Here is a 21,368-nt window from a genome sequence, read left to right on the forward strand (position 1 = left end):
CCGCGCCCCCCGCCCCGTAGGGTGGGGGGGGGGTTACAGCTGTCGTCCGCGCCTCCCCCCCCCAGCACCGCGTACCGCGCGCCCCCCCCCCCCCGCGCCCCCCTGACCTCTCGTGCCGGGGGGACGCCCCCAGCCCGGCCCTTTGTAGGCCCCCCCCCCGCCGGGCTGCCCCCCGCCCCCCCCCCCGGACTAGCTCCACCTTAAGAGCGGTGATGTCATCGCAGGGTCCGCAGTCCCAGCCGCTCTGCCGGGCTCCGCAGCTCCAGCCTCGCCGCGGGGGGGGGGAGGGACTCCGAGCCAGGATCGGGCCCAGCCAGCAGGATCCGGCCGCCTTCGCCCCCCTCCGCCCTGCCCCCCCCCCCCCCGCAGCACGCGCGGCGGCTCAGCCCACCCCCTCCCGGAGCGTCGCGGAGCCGTCCCCCAAAATAACGGGGGGGACTGACAAGTGAGTATCAGCTGTGGGGGGGGCAGGATGGGGGAGGGGCGCCGGCGTTGGGTCGTGCATAGGGGTGGGGGTACATTGGGGACGCGAAGGGGTGCAGTGCGGATGGGGATTGGGGGTGCATTGGGGGTGCGGATGGCTGCATAGGATGAGGGTGCATGGGGCGGAGGTGCACAGGGTGACAGGGTGCATTGAGGATACGTGGGGTGCAATGGGGATGAGGTTGGGGTGCATTAGGATGGGGTGCATTGAGGCTGCGGATGACTGCATGGGGTGGGGGTGCAGAGGGCAATAGGGTGCAGTAAGGATACATGGGGTGCAATGGGGATGAGGTTGGGGTGCATTAGGATGGGGGGTGCATAGGGGATCGGGTGCATTGACGGTACACGGGGTGCATTGGGCACAGAGGGGTGGGTGACAGGTGGCTGCTGGGAGGGGGTTGGTATCAGGAGCTCCTGGCCAGGGGGCTCTTTGGAGGCAATAACCCCCACCCCCAGGAACTGAGGGACTGAATTCAGAGGGGGAAGCTTTGCCTTGGCCAGATTGTGCGTGTGCATGTCACAGTGTGTGTGTGTGTGTGTGTGTGTGCGTGTGCGTGCGCGTGTGCACCAGTGTGTCTGGGGGGTGTCCACTGGGAAGCTGATGGTTTTAGACCCAGAAGAGGGACTCCAAGTGAGGCAGAGAAACAGAGAGTGAATGCACACACGGGGAGCTCACACTCACCAGCAGTGACACACATATAAGGTGAGTGCACACGCATCAGCAAGGACACACAGAGTGAGCACACGCACACCAGCAGGGACACACACACTGTAGATGTGCACACACACACACACACACACACACACAGGGAGCACACACTCATGGGCAGGGACACACAACACACGCCTGCACATTGTGGGCACCTGCACTGATGCAGTGTGCAAAGCACACACTCCAGTGGGCACACGCAGCATGCTCTGCGCGCGCACACACACACACACACACACACACACACACACACACACACACAGAGTATCTGCACATGCACACCAGAATGCACGCACGAGCTGACACACGTGTGCAAGGTGCACACGCTAGCGGCCAGCCGCCACATGATCACAGCACACACTCAAAGCACACACACTGAGCGCGCAGCCTGGTCACACACACACGTGCACATTTGCCCTCACTGAGCACACGCGTGTGCGCACACTCAGCTCAGGCCATTTCTGGGCCCCCCCCCACCACACTCAGCTCAGGGCCAGAGTGAAGCCACCTGCTGGGGCAACGGCAGAACAGGGGGAACCTCTGCTCTGGCCGCCCCCACACCCAGCCCCTCCAGGAGCACCCCCCTAGTGCCCAGCACTGCCCCACTCCCCCAAAGTCCTTCACCCCTGGACGCCCACCCTCAGCACCCCAGAACTGCCCCCTGAATTCCTCGACCCCCTTCAGACCACCCCCCCATCTCTACCCCCCCCCCAGCCAGCATAAGGCGGGGCACCATCTGCCACACTGAGACCCCGAAGCCTCACTCGGCCCCCTGGAATTACCCCCAGGTTCCCCACAGCCTCCCCCCCAAATGCCACACTGAGCTCAAGTGCTCCCCAACTCCCCACACCCAGCCTGAGACCCCCCCCCAGCCCCCCACTCCCACACCCAGCTTGAGACCCCCCCCAACCTTCCATCTCCAGCCCTGAACCCCCACACCCAGCCTGAGACCCCCCATCCCCCCGCCCCCAACCCCCACACGCAGCCTGAGACCACCCAACCCCACCCACCTCCAGGCCCAAACCCCCACACCCAGCCTGAGACTCACCCACCCCCCATCTCCAGTCCCAAACCCCCACACCTGGCCTGAGACCACCCCAACCCCCCACTTTCAGCCCCAAACCCCTACACCCGGTTTGAGACCCCCCTGCCCCCCATCTCCAGCCCCGAACCCCCACACCTGGCCTGAGACTCCCCATCTCCCATCCCAAACCCCCACACCTGGCCTGAGACCCTCCAGCCCCCCATCTCCAGCCCCAAACCCCCACACCTGGCCTGAGACTCCCCATCTCCCATACCAAACCCCCACACCTGGCCTGAGACCCCCCCATCCCCCATCCCCCATCTCCAGCCCTGAACCCCCACACCTGGCCTGAGACCCCCTACAAGCCACACAAACAGACCCCCCCAACTCTATCCAGCCCCCCAACCCCACACCCAGCCTGAGACCCCCCAGCCCCCCACCTCCAGCCCCAGAGACCCCCTTTGGGGCATCCCACACCCCGTGTCTCCCTTGGCACACCCCACTGTACCAGCTCCCTCCGGATCCCCTCCTGAGCCCCAGAGCCCCCCCAGGGCTCCCCTGCATGCAGCTCTCCCCCGCCCAGCCAGCTGCTGAGGTGGCTGTTCTCCAGCCCCGCCTCCCCCTTGCTGCACTCACCTGAGGGGGCAGCTCGGCAGGGGCCTGGGGGGGTTTGTGGCCCCCCCAGGAGGTTTTTAATGCCTGGGGAGCTGCGAGCCCCAGCTACATGGGGGGGGACTGCAGCAAGTTTGCAGCAGAAGTTAGCGGGGGGGGAGGGGAGGGAAGCGCCCCCCCCAAGAGTTGAGTCGGTCAGCTAGAGCCGGGGAGGGGGCTGCAGGCTCTGCAGGGGCTGGACCCCTGCCCCCCGTGTGCATCGGGAGCAGGGGGACTGCAGCTCCTGGCCCGCACCCCAGCCCGAACCCCTAACCCGCTGGCCAGGTCCCTGGGGCACCCACAGCCCCCGCGAGACCCCAGGGCACCGGACAGGCAGACGTAGGGGGTGGGGGGGCAGAGGTAGGGGTGGGGGGCAGATGTAGGGGGTGGGGGGGCAGACGTAGGGCGGCCCGGGGGCGTCTGTTCAGGGGAAGGGGCCCTGACCTGACCCCTCCAGGCTGGGGAGGTGAAGGAGGAGATGCAGAGCGCTGGGGCTGGCGCGGCTGCAGGGGACAGGGCAGGAGGGCCGGAGGGACAGAGGGCTGGACGCTGGAAGGACGGACAGGCCAGAGGGACAGCATGGGTGAGGTGTGGGGGGAAGGACGGGGGGGCAGAGGGACAGGATGAAGGGAGAGAACAGAGGACCAGTGTCCGGAGGCTGGCAGAGGGACGGGGGCAGCGTGGGGAGGCTGGCGGAGGGCTGGAGGGACAGGGCAGAGGGACGGAGGGGCAGAGGGACGGGGGCAGCGTGGGGAGGCTGGCGGAGGGCTGGAGGGACAGGGCAGAGGGACGGGGGCAGCGTGGGGAGGCTGGCGGAGGGCTGGAGGGACAGGGCAGAGGGACGGGGGGGCAGAGGGACGGGGGCAGCGTGGGGAGGCTGGCGGAGGGCTGGAGGGACAGGGCAGAGGGACGGGGGGGCAGAGGGACGGGGGCAGCGTGGGGAGGCTGGCGGAGGACCAGAGCCTGCACTAACCTTGCCCTTCGTCTCTCCCTCAGCGCCGGCCGCCTGCCGCCTGCTCTGCCTCTCCCGGTCCGGCCCCCCCAGGCTCCCCCTGCCGGGGCCAGCGGAGGAGGGGCTGTGATGACGCCTCCCCGGTGGAGCGCCCTGATTTGAGCCCCCCTTCCCCCCCGCCGCCCGCGTGCCGGGGCCGCGCCCCCCCCGATGCTGAGCTCGGTGTGCGTCTCCTCCTTCCGCGGGCGCAAGTCGGGCAGCCAGGCGCCAGCCAAGCCATGCGCCAGGGGGGCCATGGGCCGGCACGAGGAGAGCGAGAAGATTGTGATTAACGTGGGCGGGGTGCGGCATGAGACCTACCGCAGCACCCTGCAGACCCTGCCCGGCACCCGCCTGGCCTGGCTCACCGAGCCCGACGCCACCAGCAACTTCGACTACGACCCGGCGGCCGACGAGTTCTTCTTCGACCGGCACCCGCAGGTCTTCGCCTACGTGCTCAACTACTACCGCACGGGCAAGCTGCACTGCCCGGCCGACGTGTGCGGGCCGCTGTTCGAGGAGGAGCTGGCCTTCTGGGGCATCGACGAGACCGACGTGGAGGCCTGCTGCTGGATGAACTACCGGCAGCACCGCGACGCCGAGGAGGCGCTGGACAGCTTCGAGAGCCCGGACGGGGCCGACGAGGATGACCCAGCCGGCGCCGCCGGCGCCCTCAAGCGCCTCTCCCTGCAGGAGGACGGGCGCCAGGCTGGCTGGTGGCGTCGCTGGCAGCCCCGGGTCTGGGCCCTCTTTGAGGACCCCTACTCCTCCAAGATGGCCAGGGTGAGCAGGCAAGAGCCTAGTGCGAGGGCCGGGGCATGTGCGCACGTGGGAGCAAGGGGGCAGGGTCTGGGGGAGGGGGTGCCAGCTTGAGCATGAGAGGCGATTGTGTGAGGGTGCAAGAGGGCGCAAGGGGCTGGGGTCACGTGAGTGTGCATGAAGAGTCAGCCAAGGTCACAAGGAGCGTGCGAGGGCATAGTGCAAGAGTGCACAATGGGCTAGGGTCACCTGAGTGTGCACAAAGAACCAGCAAAGGCTCCTGGGAGCATGCAAGGGGGTAGTGCGAGAGGACATAATGGGCCAGGATCAAGTCAGTGCACATGAAGAGTCAGCCAAGGTCACAGGGAGCATGCAAGGGGATAGTGCAAGAGTGCACAAAGGGCTACGGTCACCTGAGTGTGCATGAACAACCAGCAAAAGGCCCCTGGGAGCGTGCAAGGGGATAGTGCAAGAGTGCACAATGGGCTAGGGTCACATGAGTGTGTATGAAGAGTCAGCCAAGGTCACTGGGAGTGTGCAATGCACCAGTGTCACCATAAGTGCATGAGGGGCTCGTGCAAGGGTTGCTGTAAACCTGCCAAGGACCTGTGCATGGCCAAGGGTGAAAGTGCAAGGGTACGTGTGTCAAGCTGAGTGTGAGTTTATGAGGTAATATTGCCAGTGTCATTTCAATGCCAGGGTCAGTGTGAAGAACTAGTGCATGTGTGTCAGTTTGTGTGTGCAAGGGTGCGTGCAGAGCAGGGCCCAGGAGAGGGGGGAGCGATGAATACTGTCAGTGACAAATGTGTGTGCAAAAGGATAGTGAGGTTTTGTGTGTGCAAGGATCAATGTGAGTATGAGACTTGTGCAAAGTTCAAAGTTAGTGTGCAAGGATATGCATCAGGGTCTGTGTGAGGGATAATGCAAGGGTCACTGTGAGTGTGCAAGGGAGTGGTGCAAGGCTCAGTGTGACCATGGAAAAGTGTGTGCACCAAGGTCAACATGAGGGCAGAGATCAATATGAGCACGCCCCTGTGCGTGTGGGAAAGCCAGCATGAGGGAATGGTGCAAGGGCCCGTGTGAGTGTGCAGCACAGTTCATGCAAGGGTTCCTCCAAGTGTGCATGGGTGAGTGTGCAAGGGCTGGGCCCTGTGGGCATTGTGGAGGGTAAGTGTGCCAGGGCAGGAGAGGGCTTGGGCGTGCGCGAGGAAGGCAGCTGGTGGCGGTGTGGAAGCCAGAGCACGGAGGGCCCGACGTGCGGTGCACATGGCTGGGGGGTCGGGGCTGCTGGGCTGAGAACTGGGTGGGGGTCTCAGATCTCTAGGGGGGGCCCCAACCCCCAGCAGGGGCCGTGAGCCCAGCCGGGCCAGTGGGGGGATCCCCATGGAGGGCAGCTGACAGCCTGTCTTTCCTCTGACCTCCCACACAGCCACAACCCCCCGTGTCTGCTGCCCCTGCACAGCCTGTCCCAGCCCCACACACTCTCCTGCACCCCCCCTGTACCCCCGCACAGCCCATCCCAGCCCCTGCGCCCCCTACACCCCTGCACAGCCTGTCCCAGCCCCCCTGCACCCCCCTAGACCCCCGCACAGCCCGTCCCAGCCCCTGTGCCCCCCTGCAACCCAGCCCAGCCCCCCTGCACCCCCCTGTGCCTCCACACAGCCCAGCCCAGCCCCCGCAGCCCCAGCCCAGCCCCCCTGCGCCCCCGCGCTCAGGAGGACTCTGAGGACAGGACAGTGCCTGGCTCTGGCTCCGGCTCCAGCTCTGCGCTGGGCTGTTCTGCAGAGGCAGGGGGGGACTGCACTGCAGTCTGCATCCAGCCAGCTCACCCCCCCAGTGCCCCTCCCCCAGTGAGCCCTAGGGCAGTGGTTCTGCCAGGTGCATGGCCCCCCCCCCCAGCTGCTGCTGCTGCTCCTGGCCCCGGCCCCAGGGTGGGGGGGGCTCCACCGGCCCCTCCTGCTGTGACTTGGTCCAAGGGCACCACAAGGGGGGTGAGGTGGGGGATGGGCATGGATCGGTGTGGGGGAGGGGCAGGTGCACGGCAGGTGGGCGGGTGGAGGGACGGACGGACGGAGAGGTGGGTGGATGGATGGACAGGTAGCAGGATGCACGGACAGACGGACGGACAGGCAGACAGGTGGGGGGGGCGGGCGGGTGGAGGGACGGACGGACAGACAGACAGGTGGGGGGTGGGCGGGAAGGTGGGCGGACAGGCAGACGGACAGGTGGGGGTGGGCGGACAGATGGACAGGTAGCAGGATGCATGGACAGAACGACGGACAGGCAGACAGGTGGGGGGAAGGCGGGCAGATGGACTGACGGACAGGTAGGGGGTGGGTGGATGGATGGACAGGTAGCAGGATGCACGGACAGATGGACGGACAGGCAGACAGGTAGGGGGCGGGCGGGTGGAGGGACGGACAGGTAAGGGGCAGGCCGAGGGGTCGCCAGGCAGACAGACGTGTGGATCGTATGTCAGGGGAGCGATTAGACCCGCCCCTCTGTGAAACACGCTACACGCCGGCTGTGCCCACAGCTGCTAGGGGGACCCGGGTGCCTGGCGCCCCCCCTGAGGCTGTGCTCATGTCTCTGGGCTTGGGGCCATAAGCCCAGCACCTGGGGTACCAGTGGGGTGCAGGGGGTGGAGGCTTCCCAACACTCAGAGACACGGACAGGACAGACACGGACACGCAGGGACATGGACACGTAAAGGCACGGACAGGACAGACACTGACATGCAAAGACACGGACACGCAGAGACAGGGAGAGGACAGACAAACACGCAGGGACATGGACACACAGGGACACGGACATGCACATGCAGGGACAGAGAGGAGAGACACAGACACGCAGGGACAGGGAGACGCAGGGACAGGGAGAGGACAGACAGACACGCAGGGACAGGGACACACAGGGACAGGGAGAGGACAGACAGACACACAGGGACACGGACACGCAGGGACAGGGAGAGGACAGACAGACACACAGGGACACGGACACACAGGGACAGGGACACGCAGGGACAGGGAGAGGACATGCACAGAAATGCCCTGGCCCAGAGAGACGGGAACACCCCCCCGGCAGACCCACACAGCCATACATGGACAGATACAGATGGACACGGCTCTGACTGCCCCTGAACATGGACAGACGAGGCAGGACTGATACAGACATGAAGAGACATGTAGGGGGCTGGGAGTGGGCACGGGGGGCTGGGGAGGCTGTCGGGGGGCCCCCTGGGTTCCCCCTGCCTGTGACCCCCAAGCACCCCCCAGGCCCCCGACCTGTGACTCCCCCCTTGCAGTCCCAGTAGCCTTTAGCTGGGTGAGCACCCGCAATGCCCCCACCCCAGGCTCTGCTCATCTTCCTAGTTAAGTAGGCTGGGAGCCCGGACGCCTGGGTCCTCTCTGTGACGGGAGGAAAGGGACTGGGAGCCCGGACACCTGGGTCCTGTCTGTGGTGGGAGGAAAGGGTCTGGGAGCCCGGACGCCTGGGTCCTGTCTGTGGTGGGAGGAAAGGGTCTGGGAGCCCGGACGCCTGGGTCCTGTCTGTGGCAGGGGGAAAGGGGCTGGGAGCCCGGACGCCTGGGTTCTCTCCCAGCTTGGTTCTGTCTCCCTTGGGGAAAGTAGAGATATAGCTGCTCAGTTGTTCCGGGCTGGGGGCTGCCCCCACCACCTGGATCCCAGGGGGGTGGGGCTCCCCGTTCCCTCCTGAACCCCTTATCCCCCCAATGCTCATGTTCCTTCAGCCCATCCCCCCAGGGCCCTCGGGATACATCAGAGAGTCCCGCAGAGGGGAGCCCAGACTCCTGGGTCTGCCCCTTTGGGGGCACTGACCCCCACTAGCAGGGCAGGGAGGGGAGCACAGGCGCTCTCCCCTCCAGGAGCTCCCAGTCCTGCTGGGGGAGGGGGCGTCCCTCATGTCTTGGGGGGTGTGGAGGTTTCCAAACCCAGGTGTCTAACATGTCTGTGTTGGCCCCACTCCCCGTCCGCTCCCCCGCCAGTACGTGGCCTTCGCCTCCCTCTTCTTCATCCTCATCTCCATCACCACTTTCTGCCTGGAGACGCACGAGGCCTTCAACCGCATCATCAACAAGACGGAGACAGTGGCGGTGGCCAACGGGACGGCCGTCCAGGTGGCGGTGGAGGTGGAGACGGAGCCCGTCCTCACCTACGTGGAGGGAGCCTGCGTCATCTGGTTCACCTTCGAGTTCCTCATGCGCGTCAGCTTCTGCCCGGACAAGCTGGAGTTCGTTAAGAGCAGCCTCAACATCATTGACTTCGTGGCCATCCTGCCCTTCTACCTGGAGGTGGGCCTGCGGGGCCTGTCCTCCAAGGCGGCCAAGGACGTGCTGGGCTTCCTGCGGGTGGTCCGCTTCGTCCGCATCCTCCGTATCTTCAAGCTGACCCGGCACTTCGTGGGGCTGCGGGTGCTGGGCCACACACTGAGGGCCAGCACCAACGAGTTCCTGCTGCTCATCATCTTCCTGGCCCTGGGCGTCCTGATCTTCGCCACCATGATCTACTACGCCGAGCGCATCGGGGCCGACCCCAACGACATCACGGGCAGCAAGCACACCAACTTCAAGAACATCCCCATCGGGTTCTGGTGGGCCGTGGTGACCATGACCACGCTGGGCTATGGCGACATGTACCCCATAACCTGGTCGGGCATGCTGGTGGGGGCGCTGTGCGCGCTGGCCGGGGTGCTGACCATCGCCATGCCTGTGCCCGTCATCGTCAACAACTTCGGCATGTACTACTCCCTGGCCATGGCCAAGCAGAAGCTGCCCAAGAAGAAGAACAAACACATCCCCCGGGCGCCCCAGCCCGGCTCGCCCAACTACTGCAAGCCCGAGGGAGCCCCCGGCGCCCGGCCCGGCCCCCCCGCCGAAGCCTGCCCCCTGGCCCAGGAGGAGATCGTCGAGATCAACCGGGCAGGTAGGGGAGCTGCCCCGCACCCCGCCCCACGGCGATCCCTGCCCCACGGCCTGCCCCCCCCCGGTGATCCCTGCCCCACAGCCTGCCCCACGGTGATCCCTGCCCCACGGCGATCCCTGCTCCACGGCGATCCCTGCTCCGCACCCCACCCCACAGTGGTCCCTGCCCCACGGTGATCCCTGGCCCACAGCCTGCCCCCCCAGTGATCCCTGCCCCATGGCGATCCCTGCCCTGCACCCTGCCCCCCCGGTGATCCCTGCCCCACAGCGATCCCTGCCCCACACCCTGTCCCATGGAGAGTCCTGCCCCACACCCTACTCAATCACAGGCGGCCCCCACACCCAGCCCCACACTCTGCCCCGTACCCTGTCCTGCCAGGAGCCCGTCCCTGGCCCTGCCCCATTGCTGTCCCAACCTCACGCCCTGCCCTGAGGGATCCCCGTGGAGGGCCCCACCCCACCCCACCCCCTGCCCCATGGGGATCCCTGCCCTTGGTGAACCCAGTCCTAGTCCTTCCTTCATCACACCCCACCCTGCCCCACTTCCAAGGCAGCCTGGAGGCACCACCCCCCCAGAGCCGCCCCATCCCAAGTCGCCTCCCCACCCCACCCAGACAGTCGCGATCCCTCCCCATGCGTCACAGCCCAGGGGGCTCAGGCAGAGCCCCGCCCCTGCTGGGGGAGGTCGGGGACTGCAGGTCGGGCACCGGCAGGGCTGGTTTTTCGCTGGCACAGACGAGCTGTGGTGCTGAGTTCGCTTCACGCACCCGCCAGTGCCGGGGGGCGCATTGCTGGGGGTGGGGGTGGGGCTGCTGCACCATAGGGAGGCTGGGGGTGCACAGGGGTGTGCATGGGGGTGTTGTACCAGGTGTGTGCAGGGGCGTGAATAGGGGTTGTGCAAAGGGTCGTGCAAGGTGTGCTGCCCATTGTGCAGTGCCAGGGTCGGGTGAGACACATTGCCTGCCATACAGTGCCAGGGCCGTGCGAGGCGTGTTACATGCACTGCAGTGCCAGGGCCGTGCGAGGCATGTTACCCACCATGCAGTGCCAGGGCCGTGGGAGGCGTGTTACCCACTGTGCAGTGCCAGGGCCATGTGAAGCGTGCTACCTGCACTGCAGTGCCAGGACCATGTAAGGCGTGTTACCCACCGTGCAGTGCCAGGGCCATGCGAGGTGTGTTACCCACTGTGCAGTGCCAGGGCCGTGTGAAGCGTGCTACCTGCACTGCAGTGCCAGGACCGTGTGAGGCGTGTTACCCACTGTGCAGTGCCAGGGCCGTGTGAGGTGTGTTACCTGCACTGCAGTGCCAGGACCGTGTGAGGCATGTTGTCCGCCGTGTAGTGCCAGGGCTGTGTGAGGCGTGTTACCCACCATGCAGTGCCAGGGCCGTGTGAGGTGTGTTACCCACTGTGCAGTGCCAGGGCCGTGTGAGGTGTGTTACCTGCACTGCAGTGCCAGGACCGTGTGAGGCATGTTGTCCGCCGTGTGGTGCCAGGGCTGTGTGAGGCGTGTTACCCACCATGCAGTGCCAGGCCCGTGCGAGGAGTATTGTCTGCCGTGTGGTGCCAGGGCCATGCAAGGCATTACCCACTGTGTAGTGCCAGGGCTGTGCGAGGCAAGTTGCCCACCGTGCAGTGCCAGGGCATTGAGAGACATGTTATCCAATGTGCGGTGCCAGGGCCGTGCGAGGTGTGCTACCTGCACTGCAGTGCCAGGGCCATGCAAGATGTGTTGCCCTCCGTGCAGTGCCAGGGCTGTGCGAGGCGTTGCCTGCCGTGCTGTGCCAGGGCCGTATGAGGCATGTTGCCCTCCATGCGGTGCCAGGGCCGTGCGAGGCGTGTTGCCCTCTGTGTGGTGCCAGGGCTGTGCGAGGCGTGTTGCCTGCCGTGCTGTGCCAGGGCCGTGTGAGGCATGTTGCCCTCCATGCGGTGCCAGGGCTGTGCGAGGCGTGTTGCCTGCCGTGCTGTGCCAGGGCCGTGTGAGGCATGTTGCCCTCTGTGTGGTGCCAGGGCCGTGCGAGGCGTGTTGCCCTCTGTGTGGTGCCAGGGCTGTGCGAGGCGTGTTGCCCGCTTTGCCGTGCCAGGGCCGTGCGAGGTGGGCACACATGCTGGCAGGGCCCGGGCTGTGCCAGTGGCTGTGCAGGTTGGAGTGCGGTGGGGGCAGGGGGCTACCCACAAGGCTCTGGGGCAGCAGCATATGGCTGCTGAGGAGTGAGGGGGAAGGGACCGTAGCAGACGCTGCTTCATGGGCTGGTCACCGTCATTCCCCTGCCCCCCACTGGGCCCTGTGGGGGCTGGGAGCCCGGACGCCTGGGTTCTCTCCTGGCTCTGGGAGAGGAGGACAGTCTGGGCCACAGACGGAGCAGGTGGATGAACACCTCCTGGGGGGGGGGGCTGGAGCTTTCTGGGACTCTCAGGGGCTCCCCACAGAGAGGGGGGCATCCCAAGGGGGTCAGGGGTGAGGTCGGCCAGCTCCCCCCTCCCCAGCTGCTCTCTGCTCTGAATTCCCCCAGCTAAGCCCAGGGTGGGGGGGGGCTGTTCCTGCCCCCCCCAGCTGGCAGGGTCTTTTGGGGGGGCACAGTGACAGGTGGGAAGCGGGGTCCCAGGCACCCCACTACCTGGAAAGCCTCTGCCATGGCAGGGGTCAGCAGGCAGGAGGGAGTCGGGGCTGGGTGGTGCATGTCGCACAGGGCTCAGTGCACAGGTTTATTCCGCCCTGATGGCCAACCCGGCCCAGACTCGGGGTGCAGCAGCATCGGCCGCGAGAACCGTCACCAAAACTGCCTGTCTCCAGCAGGGCCTCCTGCCCAGGGAAACTGAGGCACGCGCCTGGGGTTACTATGGGATGGCAGAACTCCCATGCAGCATAATGGAAGTAATATCCCCAGGGACCCGCCCGTTACTGCAGTAACCACCTGTCTGCGTTGCCTGGGTAACCGTCCTGATGGGGGAAGCCCAGGTGGGGTCTAGGGGCACGTGCTGGGGCGGGCGCCTGGATGCCTGGGTCCCCCCTGAGCTGGCTGGTGCCTCCACAGAGTCCAAGCCAAACGGGGAGGCGGCGAAGGCGGCACTGGCCAACGAGGACTGTCCCACCATCGACCAGCCACTGTCGCCCGAGGAGAAGTCGCCCGTCACCCCCGCAGCCCACGAGCGCTACAGCCGCGACCGCGACCGAGCCTGCTTCCTGCTGACAGCCGGCGAGTTCGCCCCAGCGCCTGACAGTGGCGTCCACAAAGGTGATCCCCCGCCCGGATCCCCCAGCCCCCCAGATACCCTGCCCAGCCCCCCCAGCCCCCACCCGGCCCCCCACCCAGATCTCCTGGCCCCCCCCAGATCCCCTGCCCGGCCCCCCCACGCTGATCCCCCACCTGGCCCCCCTGCCCAGATTTCCTGGCCCCCCAGATCCCCCTCCTGGCCCCCCAGACTCCCCACCTGGACCCTGCCCAGACCCTTCTCAGACAACAGCCCAGCCCCCCAGCCCAGCGCCTGGCCAGATACCAGCTGGAGCCCCAGCCCAGCACCCCCCCGACATGCCCCTGGCCCCCCAGCCCAGATCCCACCTGGTCCCTGCCTGCCGGACCCCTGCCTGGATCCCACCCAGCACCTAACCCAAACCCTGTCCACCCCTGCCTGGACCTCCTGCTTGGTGCCTACCCAGCCCCCACCCAGCCCCCCAGCCTGAACCCCCAGACCCCCACCCAGATCTCCAGCTGAACTCCCGCCTGGACTCTCACCTGGAGCACAGCCTTCCAGACCCCTGCCCAGCCCCCGCCTCCCAGGCCCCCAGCCCCCCACCTCCCCACTTGTTCCCTCTCTGGCTGAGCCCAGCTGGGCAGGGCACCAGGGTCCTCTCTCTGCTGCACCTTGTCCTCCCACTAGCCCAACCTGGCTGTGCCACCTGCACCCCACATAGCCCCACCCCCACTTCTGCCCATTGGCCACAGAGGAACAGGTGAGTGCTGGGATGGGGCAGGTGCTGGAGGGCAGTGGGCAATGGATGCAGTGTGGAAGTCAGTGGAGGTGGGGAGATACCAGGGTAATGTGCAGTGGAGATGATACTGTTGGGGCAGAAGGTGGTGGTGTAGTGTGCTCTGCAGTGCTGGGGGAGAAGGTGGTGGTGCAGTGTGCATTGCAGTGGGGGGAGTGGTGGGGGAAAAGGTGGGGGTGCAGTGTGCTTTGCAGTGGGGGAAGCAGGAGGAGAAGATGATGGTGCAGTGTGCTCTGCAGTGGGGGAAGTGGGGTGAGAAGGTGGTGGTGCAGTGTGCTCTGCAGTAAGGGAAGTGGGGGGGAGAAGGTGGTCATGCAGTGTGCTGAGCAGTGGGGGAGAAGGTGGTCGTGCAGTGTGCTCTGCAGTAGGGGGAGCAGTGGGGGAGAAGGTGGTCATGCAGTGTGCTCTGCAGTGGGGGGAGCAGTGGGGGAGAAGGTGGTGGTGCAGTGTGCTCTGCAGTGGGGGGAGCAGTGGGGGAGAAGGTGGTGGTGCAGTGTGCTGTGCAGTAAGGGAAGTGGGGGGGAGGAGGTGGTCGTGCAGTGTGCTCTGCAGTAGGGGGAGCAGTGGGGGAGAAGGTGGTCATGCAGTGTGCTCTGCAGTGGGGGGAGCAGTGGGGGAGAAGGTGGTCATGCAGTGTGCTCTGCAGTGGGGGAGTCAGGGGGAGAAGGTGGTGGTGCAGTGTGCTCTGCAGTGGGGGGAGCAGTGGGGGAGAAGGTGGTGGTGCAGTGTGCTCTGCAGTGGGGGGAGCAGTGGGGGAGAAGGTGGTCGTGCAGTGTGCTCTGCAGTGGGGGCAGTCAGGGGGAGAAGGTGGTGGTGCAGTGTGCTCTGCAGTGGGGGCAGTCAGGGGGAGAAGGTGGTGGTGCAGTGTGCTCTGCAGTGGGGGCAGTCAGGGGGAGAAGGTGGTGGTGCAGTGTGCTCTGCAGTGGGGGCAGTCAGGGGGAGAAGGTGGTCGTGCAGTGTGCTCTGCAGTGGGGGCAGTCAGGGGGAAAAGGTGGTCGTGCAGTGTGCTCTGCAGTGGGGGCAGTCAGGGGGAGAAGGTGGTGGTGCAGTGTGCTCTGCAGTGGGGGCAGTCAGGGGGAGAAGGTGGTGGTGCAGTGTGCTCTGCAGTGGTGGTGGGGCCGTGGGGATGGTGCTGTGTGGTGGAGGACCGGTTCAGTAGGGAATGCCGGAGAGGGAGAGCCTGGGGGCTGCAGTGGAGAGGAAATGATGCAGTGACGATAATGCAGGGGATATAGCGGATGGCGCAGTGGGCAATGGGGGGTGGGAAGCTGTGGGGAAAGGTGAAGTAGTAGGTGCAGTGAGGGGGTCTGTGCAATGGGGACGGTGCAGCTGAGAGCCCCGGGGGGGCGCAGTGGGGGAAAGGTGCAGTGACGACAAGTTGAGGAGGGGCAGTGGGGGAGGGGCTGTGGGGGGGCGCGACACGCCCAGCTCGTGCTCCGGGGGGCTGTGCCATGGGCGGCGGATCCCCTCCCCCCATCCACGCCTCCTCCTCCTCCTCATGGCGCATCTCTGTCTGTTTATCTCCCCCCATCTCCATCCCCCCGGCCGGGCCCCCCAGCCGCCCTGCGCTTCCCGCCCACGGACGCCGCCCCCTGCTGCCTGCATGACCTCACTGCCACTGCCGCCGTCTGGAGCCACCGCTAGAGTGCAGGGCATGCTGGGAAAGGGTGAGTAACCCCCCGGCCCCTAGGCCCGCGCCTGCCTCCCGCCCTGCACCCGCCTGCAACCCCCACCCCTGCCCTGCACCCATCTACTGCCCTGCACCCACCCCCACCCCCACCCTGCAGCCTCCTACCACCCTGCACCCCTGCCTGCAACCCCCACCCCCACCCCTGCACCCACCTCCTGCCCTGCACCCACCCCCACCCCCACCCTGCACCCATCTACTGCCCTGCACCTTCACCCTGCCCCTCGCCCTGCCCCCCACTCACACCCTCCACCCAGTGCCCCCAACCCCCAAGTACCACCACCCCCCAACCCCCTGCCCTGCAGCCCCTGCTCCAACCCGCCCCCCCCTGCTCTGCCCTGTGCCGGTTTCCAATCTACCCCGCCTGCCCCACCTTCACTCTGCCCCCCCACTGCACCCCCGGCACCCCTTGACCTCTCGCTGCGCCCCGCCCTGCTTGGACCTCACCGAGCTGTCTCATCCCACTGGCATCTCAGCCGCAGGGCACCAGCGAGCTGCTGCCCCCCCATCCCCATCTCTGCCTCCCCTCCCCCACCACTGTGTCCCATCACCCCCCCGCCTGCCCCCCACAACCTGAACCCCAGACCCTCAGTGCCAGCCCTCCGCTCACCCTCCCCCATCTCCCCATCCGTCATCCACATCCGGCGGCACCACCGGCCTCGCTGACAGCTGGGACGACTGCTCCTCTCTTGGCGGAGGGAGGGGCGTGGGGACTAGCGGTTAGAGCAGGGGTCAGGGGGCCACGAGGGACAGGATTCCTGGGTCCTACCCTGGCTCTAGGAAGGGAGGGGAGTCTGCTAGTGGTGGTGTCTCCTGCTGCGCCCCCCGACCCCCGAGTGCCAGCGCCCCCGCACGCAGCCGGGCGGGACGAACCCAATGGCTCCGACTCCAGTCGGGTTCGCCTGGCCTGGCCCAGCCCCTTCCCCATCCCCATCCGACCGTCCCCAGAAGGACCAGGGCTGTCCCCATCCCCCCCGGCAGGGCCAGGCCCCGGCCCCGTCCAACCGGCCCCGGCAGGCGTCTGCGGAACCTGCCTGTAAGTGAGGCCAGTGATAGAGCTGCCACGACCTCCCTGGGGCATTTCCTCCTGTTTAACCACCCGCCAGGGCGGGAGTTTGGCCTAATGTCCAACCTCCACCTCCTGGGGCCGCTCAGCCCATGGCTCCGCGTCCCGCCCTCCGTGTGCCGGAGAACCACTTCTCTCCCACCCCGCGTAACCCTCTGGGGGGCCCTGGACCAGCGGCGCACGTCCCCTCGGCCTCCTCGTCGCTGAACGACCCACGCCCGGTTCTCCCCGGCGTCCCACAGCGCCCACGTTCTCTCCACCACTCGCCCCTCCCAGCCCTCCTCCGGCCCTTCTCCCGTCGCCCACGTCCCCCTGGGAACGCGGGGCCGGCCCAGCTGCGAGCCTCCAGGCGAGGCCTGACCAGCGCTGAGCGACGGCCATGTTGGGCTCACCCCAGGCCGGGTCGTGCGGTGTTCATCTGAACATCCATGAACATGGCACCAGCACCCCCGGCCCCCCCGGCCCTTCCCCCACTGGGCCCACCTGGCCAGCTCCCTGCCCAGGCCATCAGCTGCCAGCTGCAAAAGGGCTGAGCAACAGGGGCAGCCCTGTCTTGTGGGCCCCTCCTTGGGCATGTGGGGGTCAGGCCTGTGTCACAGAATCCCAGGGCTGGAAGGGACCTCCGGGGTCAAGTCCAGCCCTGGCCCAAAGCAGGACCAGCCCCACTGAGTCACCCCAGCCAGGGCCTTGTCCAGCCGGGCCTTAAAAACCTCCAGAGATGGAGAATCCACCTCCCTGGGTAACACATTCCAGTGCTCCACCTCCCTCCTGGGGAAGGAGTTTTTCCTAATATCCAACCTGGACCTCGGCCCTCTGCAACTTCAGCCCCTTGCTCCTTGTTCTGCCGTCTGCTACCCCTGAGAAGTTTCTCACCCTCCTCTTTAGAGCTCCCTCAGGAGGTTGAAGGCTGCTGTTAAATCACCCCTCAGTCTTCTCTTCTGGAAACTAAACAAGCCCAGATCCCTCAGCCTCTCCTCATAGGTCTTTGCTCCAGCCCCTGAATTGTGTTAGTTGTCCTCTGCTGAACCTGCTCCAGCAAATCCACATCCTTTTTATACTCGGGGGCCCAAAACTGGACACAATATTCCAGATGTGGCCTCCCCAGTGCTGAACAAAGAGGAACAACCACTTCTCTAGATCTGCTCGAAATGCTCCTCCTAATGCCCCCTCGTGTGCCGTTAGTCCCTCTTGGCTACAAGGGCCCACTGTTTACTCATATCCAGCCTTTCATCCACCAGAACCCCTCGGTCCCTTTCCCTCGTACTGCTGCTGAGCCAGTCGGTCCCCAGCCTGCAACAATGTCTGGGATTCTTCCGCCCCAGGTGCAGGACTCTGCACTTCTCCTTATTGAACCACATCAGATTTCTTTTGGCCCAGTCCTCCAAGTTATCCAGAACAACAAGATCCTGGGCCATTTCCACCCCAACTGAATAGGCCTTGTCAGCTCTGGCCCTCCCTCTCACTGGGACCCCGCTCTTTAAACACCCCTCTGGACCACTCCCCCCCCCCGCCCACTCATGCCTCTGATGAAGTGCGTCTCTGCCCACGAAAGCTCATGCCCCAAAATATCTCTGTCTCTAAGGTGCCGCAGGGCTTCTCGTTGTTCTCGAAGCCACAGACTAACCTGGCTCCCGCTCTGATACTTGCAGTTTATCCGGCTCACTCTGAGTCTCTGCAGCCAGCAAACACCCCCCACACACACCCCCCAGTGACCACGCAGCATCCAGGGAAACTGAGGCACACATACCGCCTCCCCACCACATGCAGGGAGCTGGTCCCAGGGTGCTCCCACCCTGAGGGAGACGAGGCAGGCGGCCAGGCTGAGGGGCAGGTCCTCCGCAGTGCTCCTGGGTGGGGCTGGCGCTGGGGGGCCCCCTCCCCGCTCATGGCAGAGCTGGAGCGGTGGCGTTTGCCAGCAGAGGTGGGGTGGCCAAGTGGGGGGGGAAGTGCAGGGCGTAGTGGGGAGGGCAGGGCCCAGGGGGTGTGCTGGGGGGCAGGGGTGCAAGGGGACAGCCGTGGGGGACACTCAGGAGTCACCCCAGGCAGCCTCACAATTTACCCTGATTAACGCCCCATTTCCTACATCTTGTAGGGTTTGCCCAGTGCCCTGTACTGCCCCGGCTGCATCAGCCAGGTACGTACCCTGCCAGGCCCCACTGGGGCCCAGACGTCCCCCAGTCCCCCCCCATACACCCCACCAGCCACTGCCTGCCCTCGCAGTCAGGCTCCCGTGTCCCGGCCACTGGGCACGCAGGCGAAACCCTGGCTCTGGGGTGGGCCACAGGGGCTGGGTCTATCACGATCCCTCCGGCGCTGAGATGCAGCTGGCTCTGGGGTGGTGCATGGGAGGGTTGTGTACAGGGATCCCTTGCCCAGTACTGAGATGCGGCTGGCTCTGGGGTGAGGCACAGGGGCTGGTGTATAGGCATTGCCGGCCCAGCGCTCAGCTGCAGCTGGCTCTGGGGTGGGACTCAGTGACTGGTTATACAGGGACAGGACATGACGGTGACTTTGGTCTCCTGCGCATACGGCTGGTTCCAGGGGGACCGTGGGGCCAGGCTGGGGCTGGCTAAGAAGCCCTGCCCACCCCACAGGCCTCTCCCTGGGGTGGGATTAGAGCAATGGCCCAATAAGGCGCACAGCAGACACATTCACCACAGCCCCCCCCCGCCACCCAGCGCAATAGCTGGGCCCTACAAATGCCCCAGCCCTGCCGTGTAACCGCACGCACACACCTGGGGCACACACAGCTCGTGCGTCACAGGCCACAGACACACTTGTGTACATGCCTGTGTGGCTGGGCGTGCGAGGAACCCCCTGGGTTCCGTCCCTGGCTCTGGGAGGGGAGTGGGAGCCAGTGGTTACAGCGGGGGGGCGGGGCAATAACACCCCCCCCCCAGGAGCACCATGCCCCCCCCGTGCAACCCCTTTGACACCACCCCCCCCCGCAATCACCCTGGTGGACAGACAGCTGTCCCCGCCCCCCCCACCCCACCTGGCCTGGGCTGGTGCCCTGGCATGGCCATCACTGTGGCACCAGCCCAGCAGACAGAGGTGGGACTGGCGGGTGGGAGGGGGGGAGGCTGCGGTGCAGGATCACCCCCCGCCCCACCCCTGTTGCATTTTGCCAGCATGTGTCTGCATGTGCCTCCACCAGGAGCCTCTTATGTTATATGCAACACCCCCCGCCCCCCGCAAATCCGGCCGGGGGTGGGGGCAGAGTGTGGGGGGGGGGCGAGGTGCTATGGGGGTTCCCAGGCTAGGGGAGGGGCTGTCAGTGCAGGTTGGGGGGCGGGGTTGGGGCTGAGCACACAGGCAGGCAGGTTGCTGTGTTCTCGTGGGGGGGGGTGAGCAGGGTTCTGGGCTAGTGGGGTCACGGGGGTCTAGGTGGGGTGTAGGGAGAAAACCAGCACAGGGGGGACACACAGTGTTAGTTGGTGCTGTGGGTCATGCTGTGGGGCAGAGGTTGCTGAGGGGTGGGGGGGGTTGCTGTGGGGCGGGGGGGTGCTGTGGGGTGGGGGTCGCTGTGGGGCAGGGATTGCTGTGGGGCAGTGGACAATCCTAGAGTCCCAGGGCTGTGGCAGGCCAGGACTTAACCCACCTTCAGGGCTGGAATCCCAGCACCCCTTGGGGAGAGCTTGGCCCAGGCTCCACCCTAGACCCGCCCCCCCCCCCCAATTGACACGCGAGACCCCTGTCCTGCCACCCTCTGCTCCCCTCCCCTGCCCTGCGGAGAACAGCCTCGCACCAGCTTCTTTAGAGCCCCCCCACCCCCTCTTGCAGGCAGCTGAAAGCTGGGGGGGGCGTTGCTGTGGGTCAGGAGCTCATGGGGGGGGCGGTTTGCTGTGGACTGTGGACGGCAGTGGGTCGGGGTCACTGTGGGTCGGGGAATGACAACCTGGGGTTGCTGTTGATGGGGGGGCGGTTGTGGGTCAGGGTGTCTTGGCTCAAGACTAGCAGGGTGGAGTGGCCGTGGCTTGGGACCTAAGAGGACAGAGTGGAGGGGACTGTGGCTCAGGGCTGGCAGGTGGGGTTGGGGGGTGGCTGTGGGTCGGGGGGCTGGGAGCCTGCCCCCCCCACTCACCTCCTGACTCTCTGTCTCCCCTGGTGCCCCCTGAAGGTTATGAGAAGTCCCGGAGCCTGAACAGCATCGCGGGGCTGCGCCTGTCGCCTGCCCCCAGCCCCCTGGGCTCGCCCAGTGCCCCCCGGCGCCCGTGCTCCCCGCTGCCCTCCATCCTATAGCCGGGCCTGGCCGCCGCCCCACTTTTTAAGCAAAAAAGAAGAACCACAGACGATGGGAGGAGGCGTCGCCGGGGGCAACGTCGCTGCAGACAACGTGGGTACCACCCCCCTCCTCCCGGACACACTACATGGCACTTTCTGGAACATCCATGAGTCCCATCCCCCCACCCCCACAGCCGGACGCCTGGGTCCCTTGGGGGAGGGGCTTGAGCTGGGGCTGGGGGAGGGGTCAGAGTTTCTATTTTTTGCCCGGGTTGCTCTGAGAAGCCAAATACTGTGCGGGGGGACAGGAGAGGGGGCAGCAAGGGGTGGAGATGGGGGGCCCAGCGCCCCCTGCCTCATGCTGCACCTCTGGGGCCTTCAGGCTGTTCCCTCCACCTGCCTGTGGCTGTCCGTCTGTCCTTGTACACCCCTCTGTCCGTCTGTCCTCAGCTACTCCATCTGTCCTTGTACACCCGTCCGTCTGTCTGTCTTCAGATACTCCCTCTGTCCGTCTGTCCTCGAACACCCCTCTGTCTGTCTGTCTTCAGCTACTCCCGCTGTCTGTCTGTGCTCGTACCCCCCCATCCATCTGTCCTCGAACACCCCTCTGTCTGTCTGTCTTCAGATACGCCCTCTGTTTCTCTGTCCTCATACACATCTCTGTCCATCTGTCCACCGATACCCCATCTCTGTCCGTCTGTCCCCTGCCCCGCCCCAGTCTGTTTACAGCCAGGTGGTCATCTGTCCTCTCTCCAGCTGCTGCCCTTTGTCTGCCTGTTCCCAGCCACACTCCTCCAGCTGTCTGTCCATCCCCACGCCCCCGTCTGCCTGTCTGCCCCCCCACCCCC

General features: G+C 66.1%; 1 protein-coding gene across 3 annotated transcripts; it reads left to right on the plus strand.

Annotated features, from left to right (window-relative positions):
* Nucleotides 1–227: 227 nt before the first annotated feature.
* On the plus strand, nucleotides 228–20,747 carry KCNC3 (potassium voltage-gated channel subfamily C member 3). 3 transcript variants are annotated; one of them, XR_012648447.1, is made up of 7 exons: nucleotides 228–445; nucleotides 3,864–4,641; nucleotides 8,621–9,557; nucleotides 12,591–12,791; nucleotides 15,102–15,210; nucleotides 18,389–18,430; nucleotides 20,417–20,544. XR_012648447.1 is itself a non-coding variant. In XM_075016105.1 (6 exons), exons 2-5 carry the CDS (start codon nucleotides 4,030–4,032, stop codon nucleotides 15,185–15,187), a joined length of 1,836 nt encoding a protein of 611 aa, XP_074872206.1. In that variant the 5' UTR covers nucleotides 228–445; nucleotides 3,864–4,029; the 3' UTR covers nucleotides 15,188–15,210; nucleotides 20,417–20,480. The 3 variants fall into 3 exon arrangements, 2 of the variants coding, with proteins under 2 accessions (XP_074872206.1, XP_074872205.1); XM_075016105.1 differs by lacking the exon at nucleotides 18,389–18,430 and having other exon boundaries at nucleotides 20,417–20,480; XM_075016104.1 differs by lacking the exons at nucleotides 15,102–15,210; nucleotides 18,389–18,430 and having other exon boundaries at nucleotides 20,417–20,747.
* The last annotated feature ends 621 nt before the right edge of the window (nucleotides 20,748–21,368 follow it).

Source organism: Carettochelys insculpta, chromosome 22, assembly GCF_033958435.1.
Source record: "Carettochelys insculpta isolate YL-2023 chromosome 22, ASM3395843v1, whole genome shotgun sequence".
Classification (NCBI taxonomy): Eukaryota; Metazoa; Chordata; order Testudines; family Carettochelyidae; genus Carettochelys; species Carettochelys insculpta.